At 61.3% G+C, this 12,046-nt stretch overlaps 1 protein-coding gene across 1 annotated transcript; it reads left to right on the plus strand.

The window, feature by feature from the left end:
* The first annotated feature begins 1,445 nt into the window (after positions 1-1,445).
* Positions 1,446-11,063, plus strand: TBX2 (T-box transcription factor 2). The gene is made up of 7 exons (XM_082008420.1): positions 1,446-2,495; positions 3,145-3,412; positions 5,787-5,933; positions 7,087-7,163; positions 7,243-7,412; positions 8,655-9,268; positions 10,144-11,063. Exons 1-7 carry the CDS (start codon positions 2,131-2,133, stop codon positions 10,588-10,590), a joined length of 2,088 nt encoding a protein of 695 aa, XP_081864546.1. The 5' UTR covers positions 1,446-2,130; the 3' UTR covers positions 10,591-11,063.
* The last annotated feature ends 983 nt before the right edge of the window (positions 11,064-12,046 follow it).

Here is a 12,046-nt window from a genome sequence, read left to right on the forward strand (position 1 = left end):
CCCCGCCGCCGGGGGCAGCCCCGGGGGACGCGCCGTGCCCGCCCCGTCGGGCGCAGTGGCGGGGCCGCGCAGCGCAGGCAGCGGCGAACCTGCCGTGGGACACGGGCGGGTTGTGGACGCCCCCGAAAAGAGCCGGGGACTGGGGCTGGAGCTCTGCCTGGCGCCGGGGCGGGGGGGGCTTAAGAAGAGGGGTCGGACTGGGGAGGGGGCACCCGGGGGTCCCCGCGTCCCACTCTGCCCGGGGAGCAGCGGCACGCGGCCCCGAGGGCTCCGAGCTGCTGCGGCCGCGCCTCGCTGCGCATCCGCGGAGCGGGAGGGCCGGAGGCCGGGCCAGGGGGTGGGCGGAAGGGCAGGGGAGGGGGCCGCCCCCCCGTCCCGTCCCGCCGGGCCGCAGCGCAGTCGGCGGGGGCAGGAGCCGCGGAAGGATGGCAGCGCACTTTCTGAAGACTGGGGGTAAATCCGAAGTGACAAGGGCCGGGGCTTTATTGTGCGGGCGCGGCCGCCTGGCGCCAGGGCCCTCTTCAGCCTCCGCCGCCCTCCCTTCATCCGCGCACATCTCCAAACCCACCTCTCCGCGGGGACACCCACCGCGCCCGCCGCCCCCCGGCCCTAATCCCTCTGCAAACAGCCCCGGCGTATGTGTGTGTCCGCTTTATCTGCCTCCCCCCGCCCGGGTAAACAGCCCCTCCGGCCGGGCACAACCGCGCCGGCCCCCGGCCGTGCACCCCGACGGCGGGGTCTGCGCTTCCGCCGTGGGCGCGGGGCTGCGGGCGGGGGACCGCCCCCCCCCCCACATACACACACACCTCCCCCTCCGGTGGGGGCGGCTGCCGGCGGGGCGGGGGGCGACGGCAGGGAGCGACTCACCCGCGCTGGAGGTGGCCGCCCGCAGCTCTCCGCCGGCCGCGCTCCCGACGGCCGCCCCGTCGGCGCTGCGCGGCGCTGCGCGGTTGTGCGCGGAGCGGCGGGCGGGGCGCGCCCCACCCCGATCCGCTCTCCAGGATCTGTCGTAAGACGGCAGCCGCCGAGCTGCCCCCCGCCCCGGCCCGCCGCCCCCGCGGAGATCGACGGGGGCCCTTTGCCGCTGCCCCCCGCCCCCGGGGCTCCGGGCCGGGCGGCCGCGGGCGCCGCTCCGCGCCCCGCGTTCTCCCCGCACCGGCGGCCGCTCCCCGGCCGCGGCGCAGCCGGGGCTGACCCGGTATGCGGAAAGGAGCCGGGGGTGGGATTTCGAGCACTTTTCTCTGTCATTGGTTAATATTTTATTCTGTTGACATGTTTTCTTACTGCCGATGCTTCCGACACCTTCTTTTTTTTCCCCCCCCTTTTTTTTTCCCCCCTTCTTCCCTTCCTCCCTCCCTCCGCGCCCCCCCCTCCGCGCCCCGCAGCTTGGCCGGAGCTGTCAAAACCACGCCTATGCAGATCCACAATTGGTCTGAAACGCGTAAAATCAGCAATCAAGGGGGCTTGGCTCATTAGCGGGCGGATCAGAGCAGGAAGGACATGTGAGATAGTCACAGTTTTACAGAGATCAGGACAAGATCCCACCGTTTCCACTCCGGCTGCTTTAGCCATGAGCAGCCCTCGCCCCAGCGCCGTCCGCGGAGCGCGCAGCCGGGCCGGCCCCGCCGGGGCGCAGCCAGGGCCCGCGGGGGTGTGAGGGGCCAGCGCGGCCGCCCCTGCCCCGCGCCGCTCCGCGCAGCCCCGCGCCGGCTTTTGTTTCTATTTTAGAGCCGGGAAGGACTTTACCGGGAGGGCTCTCTCCCTCGCTCGCTCTCCCTCGCTGCAACAACAACAACAAAAAATAAGGACCTACTGTCTCCCCTCCGCAGACCGGGAGTCCCAGGAGCCGGGAACTGCCTCTCTCTTTTTTTTTTTTTTCCCTACTTCTTCTTCTTCTTTTTATTTTTTTTTCCCCAGATCTAGTTCCGCTGTTTTTTGGCTTTTTTTGTGTGCTTTTTTTTTTGGCGTGTGTGTTGTTGATTTTCCTTCCTCTTCCAGAGACTCGAGCGAGTTCGCTGGGCAGGAGAGAGAAAAAAAAAAAACACAACAGCCAACCAACAACAAAAAACCGCGCACACACATTTTTGTAAAGGGAATCCCTCTTTTTCTCCTGGATTTGTGGATGCACCGATGAGAGATCCAGCCTTCCCAGGGACTGCCATGGCTTACCACCCCTTCCACGCACCCCGGCCGGCCGACTTCCCCATGTCCGCTTTCCTCGCAGCCGCCCAGCCGTCTTTTTTCCCCGCTCTGGCTCTGCCTCCGGCGGCGCTGGCGAAGCCCATGCCGGACCCCGGGCTGGCCGGGGCGGCCGAGGCCGGGCTGCACGTCTCGGCCCTGGGCCACCACCCCCAGAGCGCCCATCTGCGCTCGCTGAAGAGCCTGGAGCCCGAGGAGGAGGTCGAAGACGACCCCAAAGTAACGCTGGAGGCCAAAGAGCTTTGGGACCAGTTTCACAAGCTGGGCACCGAGATGGTGATCACCAAATCCGGGAGGTAAGCCAGCCCCGCGCAGCACCGCGGAGCCCGCCCCGCACCTGCGCGGCCGCGCAGCGCCCTCGCCCCTCCGTTTCATCCCCCGGTGCTCGCCAAATCCGCCCCGATGAGTTAACGCGGGGGGGTTCGATCCCTGGAGTTTTTCGGAGGTATTTAACCCCCACCTCCGAGGTTCTCCCCCCCCCCCCAATTATTACTTTTTCCGAACGGCATCCCAAATTAAATTTGTGCGCGCTAATTGAGCGCCCGTAATCCCCCGCTGCATTCATTGTTTACGCCGCTTCCTTCCCTCCTGCCAAAACTTTCCCCGCGGCCGGGGTCGCCCTCGGCCCTGCCCGTGGCCTCCGCCCCGGGGGGGGGCAGCGGCTGGGCCGCCCGGTGGAGCGCCTCGTCGGAGGGCAGGGGGACCCCCGGGGTGCCTTTTCGCCCCTTACTATTCCTGGAGTGGGATTTTTGAGTTTTTCCCCGTCGGGTGCAGCAGAGTGGGGTAAGAAGCAGCTGAGAAAGGCCGGGAACCCGCCCTGAAGCTGCGGTGAGGGACGGCGGTTTGGCAGCGGCAGCCGGGGGCGGCTCGGCGGGGCCGCGGCCGTCGGGGGGGCGGCAGCGGGCGGGCGGGCGCAGCCTTGTGCCGCTCTGGGTCTCTCCGCAGGAGGATGTTCCCCCCGTTCAAGGTGCGGGTGAGCGGCCTGGACAAGAAGGCCAAGTACATTTTGCTGATGGATATAGTGGCGGCTGACGACTGCCGGTACAAGTTCCACAACTCCCGCTGGATGGTCGCCGGCAAGGCCGACCCGGAGATGCCCAAGCGCATGTACATCCACCCCGACAGCCCGGCCACGGGGGAACAGTGGATGGCCAAACCTGTTGCCTTTCACAAGCTCAAGTTGACCAACAACATCTCGGACAAGCACGGCTTTGTAAGTGCGGCTGCAGGGTGGAGCGGAGCCCCCCGAGCAGGGAGCCCCCGGGCAGGGAGCCCCCCGAGCGGGCGCGGCGTTTGCCTGGTGCCGGGCCTGCCCGGGGGCGGCCGGGCGGCTTTTCCCCCCGGCAGCAGCACGCCTGGGGCCCGACTGGACGGCGGGGCCTTGCCGGGCCCTGCGGCGGCCTGGCTGGTCCGCAGCACCCTCCCGGGTCCTGCTGCTGCCCAGCGCCACGGGGCAGCTCCCCGCTGTCCTGGGGGTGGCTCCCCCGGGGGAATCCGGAGGGTTGGGCCGCGGGCAGCCTCGGAGTCCCCTTGGCTCCCGCATCCCCCACCCTGCCGGGTCTCCACGGCCTGTCCTGCCGCCCTTTCCCCGGCCCTCGGGGCTCTGCGAGGAGCAGGATTTGGGGGGTGGATGAGCGGGGCCGAGGCCATGCCGGGGGGTGCAAGCGAGGGCAGCCCCGACGGGGCGGCGGGGCAGGTGCAGCCCGGGCTATCGCTGCTGGGTCTCCGCGGCCGGGAGCAGGGCTGGAGCCGTGGGCAGCCGCGGCTCCGCACCGGCGGCTTCCGAAAGGCTCCCAAACTCCCCCATTCATTTCCCTACTGACCATATCTGCATCACCTCCCGGGGGTAAAAAAATAAACAAAACCGAAAAAACAAAAAACAACCACCCAAACAAAAAAAAATAGCGAAAAGAGAGGGAAAGAAAGAAAGCGAAGCGTGTCGGCAGTTTGCAGAAAGCAGGGTCAAAACGCGAGGGGAGCGTGATCCTGAATGCACGGGGGAGGAAAAAAAAAAAAATCACAGCGCACCAGCCGGCTATCTTTAGCCTCTGGGCAAGCATTTAGGGCGAAAAAGGGAAAGTTCGTCGTCCAGCGTTGGGATGTGGCGGCAGTGGGACCCGAGGCCGGCGCAGCCGCGGGCGGCGGCGCGCAGGTGGGGAGAGCAGCTCGCAGCTCCCGGGTCGCTTCTCTTCCGCGTGTTATTTTCTTTTTTCTTTTAAGGCAGGAAACAGCGTCTTTGTTAAATAATACATTGCAAGGCTATTTATAGACGGCAAGGTAAATCGATAGAGTTGGAGTCTAAAAACCGGCATTTTTTTGATACTGGGGAAAAAACTAGTTTGATTCAGTGTTTTTAACGGTTCGTTTCCTTCAATTAAAGATTTCTGGTATCCGTCGTTGTCCAAAATCCGGACTGTGTTAAATCTGGTAGATGAGCGTTTAGCCAGTGCCCATCTGGTCAGAGAGGGATGATTATTTTTTTTAAAGGAATGCAGTTTTGCACGCCTGAATGAGACTTTTTGCACCATTTTCATGATAAATCCCGTCTAGATAATATCAATATAATAGCGATCCGACAGTTCATCAGCAGGTGATTATTGCTGGGGTTAAAAAAAGGGGGAATTTTTTTTATTGCCTTCTAAAACGAAATGAAGTGATAATTATTTAGCCATTTGGCCGACGTTATTTGACAATAATTACTCAAGCTTTCGCCGTTCCCCAACTAATTCCGGGTGGTGAATGCTGCATTTCAACCCGACCACAGCAGGTTGGGGAATTATTTAATCGCTTTCGGGCAGGAAAACGTTGCCGGTGCGGGCAGCGAGGGGCAGGGGGTCGGAGCGGCCCCCGGGGCGCGGCTCGGGGGGCTCAGCCGCTTCCGAAAATCCTCAGCCAAATCGCAGTGGATTCGTTTGGGTTTTTTTTAAGAAAAAAAAAAATTAAAAATCAAAACACCAAACCGAGAGGGTAGAGAATGGCTTTGAGTGTTGGCGAGGCTTTCAGACACCTGGTTGGGAAAAAAAAATGTCTGCTCCTTCTGCAGCGTTGCTCCGAGACATAAATTTAACATGGCTCATGGTGAAACGCTCCTTTCAGGTCGCAGGGGCTGGCTGGGCTGGCACGGGTTTCTGCCGCCAGCGCCGCAAATCGAGAGGCTTTTAAACGTTATTTTTTTGTGTGTGGTGGTGAGGTAGAGTGTTGTTGGTTTCTTTTTTAAAGGACGGAAATATGAAAAGCGGCGAGAAACGTGTCGAAAACTCGGCTCGCGTTTGCAGGTTGTAATAAAACGGGGAGATCCCTTTTGCTGCTTTATTGCCGTGCTTAACACCCGCAAAGATGCTGCTGTGCCTGCTTCCCCCGACCTCCTGATGTGGGGGCAAACCCTGCAACGGCATAAACAAAAAAAAGAAATCTCCCTCTTTGGCATCTGCCGGCATTCCTTCCTCACGGCGAATTTGGTTGTGGGTTTTTTTGTTGTTGTTGTTTTCGGGAGCCCAGGGATTTTTATAGGGAGGTAGCTAGACGCGTGTGTAATGTGGGCCGTGAGGCTGACGGCAGCGGCGGGCTGTGCTCTCTCGCCCACCCAGACCATCCTGAACTCCATGCACAAGTACCAGCCCCGGTTCCACATAGTCCGGGCCAACGACATCCTCAAGCTGCCCTACAGCACCTTCCGCACCTACGTGTTCCCCGAGACCGACTTCATCGCCGTCACTGCCTACCAGAACGACAAGGTATGGCCGGGCAGCCCCTGCCCTCTCCCTGCCCTCCCCTCCTGCCCTGCCCCTGCCCATTCCCCGTCCCCTGCCCCTGCTCTCACCCTGACCCATCCCTTACCCCTTATTAGGGTGTGTTTGTGCGTGCGTGTCAGGACGTTTTTGGGGAGAGGGACCAGAAGGCAGCAACAGGAGAAAGGTTAAACCCCAAGCTCTCCGAGCAGGAGGCACCTTTCGTATTACTACTGTTATTGTTGCTATTGCTATTACCATTGCTATAGCTATTGCTATTACTAATGTCATTATTAATATTTCTGTTACTACTATTAATAATTTCCTCCTGGACTTTATTGCACCTTTTCTGGGCCATGGGAGTCTTTGCTGCAGGCCCAGGCTGCAGAGAGCAGTATCGTGGCCTGGGCAGCCTCACGGGCCCGCGAGGAGCCAAAAAAATAGAGCCAGATAAGCTAATTTTAGTTCCTTTCGTGATTTAGCAACTGTCACCCTGTGAGCCGCGGAGCCAGGAGAGCCCAGTGGGGAGTGGAGAGCCTCTGCCGGCCCCCTCCAAGGGTTGTGTGTGTGTGTGTTTTAAGCCAAAAGCTGACCCCCACCGCCACCCCTAGCTGCTGATGCTAATTGACAGCTCTGTCTGAGGGTCCTGGTGGGCTTGTTTCCCTCGTAAAGTTTATGGCGAAGAGTCACAATCGATTAAAGAGCACTTTGTCTGCTCGCCCGCCGCAAGCTGCGCAGGGCAGCCGCCGGCCAGTGGGCCCCGTCGGGCGGGGGATGCTGTGGGGCCGGGCAGCCATGCCTTTTCCCCGCGCCCCTCTCGGGGCCGTATTTCAGAGCCATGCATTATTGAGCGCCCTAATGTCGCCGGCCCCAGAAGCCCGTGGCGGGGAGGGATAAGAATAGCTTTTAACCAGCGCCGCACGGCTCAGTCGCCATCTTCCCTCCGGGGGGCCGTGAAAAATAACTTCCTATCATTAAGACTCTATTAATAATTCAAGCCCAAACCTCAGCATCATTTTTAATAAAGCATGCGGTGTGTTAAAGCGGGGCCGCGGTGCGTTTCGCAGCCTGTGCAGCGCACCCCGGCCTCCCCGACGGCGCAGGGCAGGGCGGCAGGCAGGGCTTCACGCCACCTCCTTTCTCCGTCTCCCCCCCGCAGATCACCCAGCTGAAAATCGATAACAACCCCTTTGCCAAGGGCTTTCGGGACACGGGCAATGGCCGGCGGGAGAAGAGGTAAGGGGTATCCCCCGTCCATCCGCTCTGCGCCTGCGGAGGACGGGGCCGGTGCCCCACGCTGCCTCTCGCCCCGCAGGAAGCAGCTCTCGCTGCCATCCCTGCGGATGTACGAGGAGCCCTGCAAGCCCGACCGCGACGGCGGTGAGTCGGACGCCTCCTCCTGCGAGCCCTCGGCGGTCCGTGACGCCCTCCACTCCCCCGTGGGTGCCCTCCCCAGCCCCCTGCGCCTCAAGGGCAGCGGCAGAGGTAAAGGAGAAGGAGCGGTTCCCGATTCTCCCCAAATGTCGGGTTTCTGCTCCCTCGGGGCTCGGTGGGTGCTGGTTTCTATGGGGCAGGAGGCAAACCATCAGGGAAAAAACAGCTGGGGACGGGCACGAAGGAGTGCAAGGGTTAAAAGGACAAAAGAGCAAATGCGAATGGTGTTCATGGTTTGCAACGTTTTCCTGGTTACACCTTAGTGTAAACAAGAAGAAATGGCCAGGCAGCCCCTGTGCTAGACGCGTGTGCCCGGCTCCTCGCTGGTGCGTGCCCTGCCTTTCACGGCTAGCTCACACTCCCCTGGAGGGGAAAACAAAAAAAAAAAAAAAAAAAAGAATTAATACGTCTGAAAGGGGGAAAAATGTTGTAACTCCAGGACTTCAAGCTAGTAAATGAAAATAAACTAGCAGTTCCCACGTTGCAGTTTTTAGATGCTGGGTTCTGTCTTGCCACGCTATCAATCTGCTGCTCTTTAAACTTTCCACCAGCCCGATTCCCTGCAAACCTTCATCAAAACTGCAACCCCCCCGCCCCGAGCTGGTGGGAGGGTTTATTACACCCCTCTCCTCTTTCAAAGGCTTCCCCGAATATTCGCCCCAGCCTGCAGAGCTTCACCTAACCCGCTCCAAAATGTTTTTTTCGTTTAGCGGGAGCCGGTCGGGCAGGGGCTCTGCTCCCCTCACCCCCGCCATCCCCTCACCTCTCGTCCCCCGGCTCCTCTGAGAGCTCGATGGGTTTTTTAAATTAAAGCCCCTTTTAGGAAAGCCTGTACCATACCTCTTGCCTTAAAACTGCCTCTTTAACCTGCCTCAACCTGCACATTTGGAATAAATCCACGGCACACTGTTGATCAGCTCCATGTAATTAAATATATACAGGACCATTTCCTCCAGCGCTGTCCACCCGCCCGCGCTCTCTTCATCCCCCGCTCCGCAGCCCGCTTTGAGTTTGCAGCTAACGAGAGCGATGCTGTAATAGATTTTGGTCCTCCATCAAACATGTTTTTCCTGTTTGGCAGAGCAACAGGACTGCTGTTGTTAATCCCCTTTCCCCAGAGCGACCGCGGCACGAGGGCCCGTTTCTGCCCCCGAAATGAGTTTCTCCCATTAATAACAGTCGGGACTTTGCCGCTGCAGTCTCTCCCCGATGCCAGGGCTCTCACGAGTGACCCGCTCCTCGCCTCCCCCGGGTGCTTCTGCCCTGACCCTCTGTCCCTCCGTCCCCTTGCAGAGGAGAAGCCGGGGGCCGACAGCGATGCGGAGGTGGAGAAGGCGCCCGAGGAGCGGCCGGCAGCCGCGGCCAGCCCCGGCGGGGAGGACGCGACGCCCCGCGGCAGCCCCCGGTGCCCGGAGGAGCGGAGCAAGGAGAGGCGCAGCCCGGAGAAGGTCAAGGATGGTGCGTCCCCCCGAGAGGGTCCCGGCGAGGGCCTGTTTGGCACGCGGGGCCTGGAGAAGGACAAGGTGGAAGGACGGAGGAAAGAGCCGGACCCGGGCAAGAAGGACGCGGAGAGCGGCGGGCTGGGCAAGGAGGCCTTCGCCCCGCTGATGGTGCACACGGACAGCCCCCCGCACCTGAGCGCCGGGCACCTGCAGAGCCTGGCGCTCTCCGGCCTCCATGGGCAGCAGTTCTTCAGCCCCCTGGGCGCCGGGCAGCCCCTCTTCATCCACCCGGGACAGTTCGCCATGGCCCCCGGCGCCTTCTCCGCCATGGGCATGGGACACTTGCTGGCCTCGGTGACCGGCGGGGGCAGCCTGGAGAACGGAGCCCTCTCGTCCGCCCCGGGCGCAGCGGGGACGGCCACCCCCTTCCCTTTCCACCTCTCCCAGCACATGCTGGCCTCTCAGGTAAGCCCCTGCGCCCACCCCGCGTCCCCGTCCCCATCCCCGCTGTTGGGCCAGGCCCTGGGCCCTCCTCTCCGCGTCCTTCCCCGGAGCTCCCTGGATGAGCGGGGTGCTTCGGGTGCGTGGGTCAGGCCTGGCCGGCGTCACCCCCAGTGTCGGGACACACAGGGTGGCCCCGGTGCAGGTCAGGAGCTGTTGGTGCCTCCGCCTCCCCCGTGTCCCCCTGCAGCCCGTGGGGACAAGGGGGTGACGCTCCCCCAGACCCCTGACGTGCCACCTGCTGCAGCACGGGCAGGACGTGGGGGACATTTTGAAATCAGGGCTGATTTGAGGAGGAATCTCGATTGTTTTGCGGCCGAGATGGTTTCCCCGTAGGCAGGGGCAGAGTCAGGAGCCGTGGCCCTGCCTGACCTGCCTGTCCCCACCCAGCAGCCCCCCGTCTCCCTGCCGAAACGGCTCCTGCGACGCCTGCGCTCATGTTGCCTTTGCCAGCCCCTATGATGAAACACATAAAGATGTCTTTGAACTCCCCGAATTTATCAATCCTGCTTAACAATGTGTTTTAATGCGGTTAAAGGTCTGTGATGCTGCACGGTGTGCGGGCAGGCGCCGGGGCAGCGCCGGGGCAGGTCCCGGAGAGGCGTTCGTGCCCAGCGGCACCAGCCCGGGTCGGTGCGGGGCGGACGGGGGTCCCCAGCCGTACCTCCTCCCTCAGCCTGTCCCACAGGGATATCCCCACGCTGTGTTTTTGTAGGATGACAACCAGGGTGTCCGGCTTTGCCTTGGCTTTCTTGGGAGCGCTGTCTCGGGGGCAGGCAGGAGGGGGGATGCAGCGGAGCATCGGCACGGCTCTCACCCCTCTCTCGTTCTCTCCGCAGGGAATCCCGATGCCCACCTTCGGTGGACTCTTCCCCTACCCCTACACCTACATGGCAGCGGCCGCGGCGGCCGCCTCGGCCATGCCGGCCACCAGCGCGGCGGCCGCAGGGCCGCTCTCCCGCAACCCCTTCCTCGGCAGCAGCCGCCCCCGCCTGCGCTTCAGCCCCTACCAGCTCCCGGTCACCATCCCGCCCAGCACCAACCTGCTGACCACCGGCCTGCCCGCCAGCCTCAACCCCGGCTCCGAGGGCTCCAAGGCCGGCAGCAGCCGGGAATCCAGCCCCCTCCCCGAGGTGCCCCTGCACAAGGGGGGCAGCCAGCGCCCCGCCGCCTCCCCCAAGGGCTCCCTGAAGGAGTCCCTCAACGAACTGCAAAACATCCAGAGACTGGTGAGCGGGCTGGAGAGCCAGCGGGAGCTGTCACCCGGCAGGGAGTCCCCCAAGTGACCGAGGGGCGGGCAGTGAGCCCTCCCGGCGGGGCGAGGAAGCACTGGTATTTTGTACAGCACAGTATAAATATTTATTGCGGAGCAAGGGGTGGGGGCGGATGGGGAGCGGGGTGCTGGAGCAGGGGAATGGAGCCCCACCAGCCAGGCGGACCCACCGCCCCAGAGCCAGGAGCGAGAGGTGGGAGCGCAGGGCTCGCCCGCCCCCCCGGGGCTGTGGGGCTGGGAGTGGCTCCCCCTGCTCCAGCGCGGCTGTGGAGCCCCCCCCAGCCCCTCTGCTCCCTGCTCCGGGCGCTGGGCAGCTCTGGGGGGGGCAGCGAGCCGGCGCGGAGGCACCCGATGGACAGGATGGCCTCGATCCCCGGCCCCAGGCCTGGCCCCGGGGAGGTGAGCAGGACTGAAACCTCATCTGTGCAAGGGAAGGGGGGGAGGAAAAAATAATTTAAAAAAAAGAAAAAGAAAAAAGAAACAAAACATGGGAAACGAACCGCCTCGGCAGCCGCCGCCGCGCAGAGCTGGTACGGTGGGGGGGAGCCCTGCGGGTACCCGGGCAGATATTTATGAAATAAATGGTAATTTGTGTAAATAAGCTATAAGGATCCCAGAATATGCAAATTGGTATTAATTTATTCAGAGTTGTACATTGGTGTGTACATAATATTTAGAGTTTAACTCGTCGCATTTAAGTTTTCTTGGTTTTTTTTTTTCATTTTACATGAACATATATATTGTAAATGAAAACTATTTAGCTCTTTGTGATTGAAGGAGATATCAGTTTCTTTAACTGTGTTTTAAAATATTGTTTATCCCGCCTGTTCTCTAGGACAATCATGTGCCGCCAGTAAAACAATTTTTGGAGTAATTGAAACTAAGAATTCAATTCTTTAACGGACTTTTGCAAGAAAAAAAAACAACCCACGAATCTAAAACGTAACTAAAATAATGCTACAGTGCGGGGTATAGAGAATGCAGGAATAAACCTCAGGTTTTTATTTTTCACTCCAGAACAAAAAAAAAAAAGTATAATAAATTTAAATATCACAGGACTGTGCTCTATATTTGTTTTAAAATAAAAAGATACATGATTTGCAACGTGCTGGTTACTCGGGTATCTCTCTGTTCAGTTTTGATGAATTCTCACATCTTTCAATAAAAAAAACCTACTCGGAGAAGTGCTGCCGATTCCCGCCTGTTTCATTCCCGCCGCCTTCCCGGGGCCGCCGCTTCTCCGCAGGTGCGCAGCGCTCCGCGGTGTCCCGCGGCGGCGGAAGGAGCCGCGCATCCCCGGCGGCTTCCCCGGCCTCCGGGTTCGGCGGGGAAAGATGGAAACGCCGCCAGGTGCGCGGCCGCCCGCCCCCGCGGAACGCTCCGCGGGGCTCCCGAGGTCGGGGAACGTCCGCCGGCCCCGCCCGCCGCGGGGATTCCTGCCTTCAGCGCCTTGCCCGCCCCACAAGCCG

Source organism: Phaethon aethereus (genome assembly GCF_964289735.1).
Source record: "Phaethon aethereus genome assembly, chromosome: 19".
NCBI classification, from domain to species: Eukaryota; Metazoa; Chordata; class Aves; order Phaethontiformes; family Phaethontidae; genus Phaethon; species Phaethon aethereus.

Excerpts from the sequence above, each read along its gene's own strand:
- TBX2 (XM_082008420.1), top strand. The coding sequence starts at position 2,131 with ATGAGAGATCCAGCCTTCCCAGGGACTGCCATGGCTTACCACCCCTTC. Across the intron at positions 3,413-5,786 it reads TCTCGGACAAGCACGGCTTT|ACCATCCTGAACTCCATGCA; the intron begins GTAAGTGCGGCT and ends TCGCCCACCCAG. Across the intron at positions 9,269-10,143 it reads AGCACATGCTGGCCTCTCAG|GGAATCCCGATGCCCACCTT; the intron begins GTAAGCCCCTGC and ends TTCTCTCCGCAG.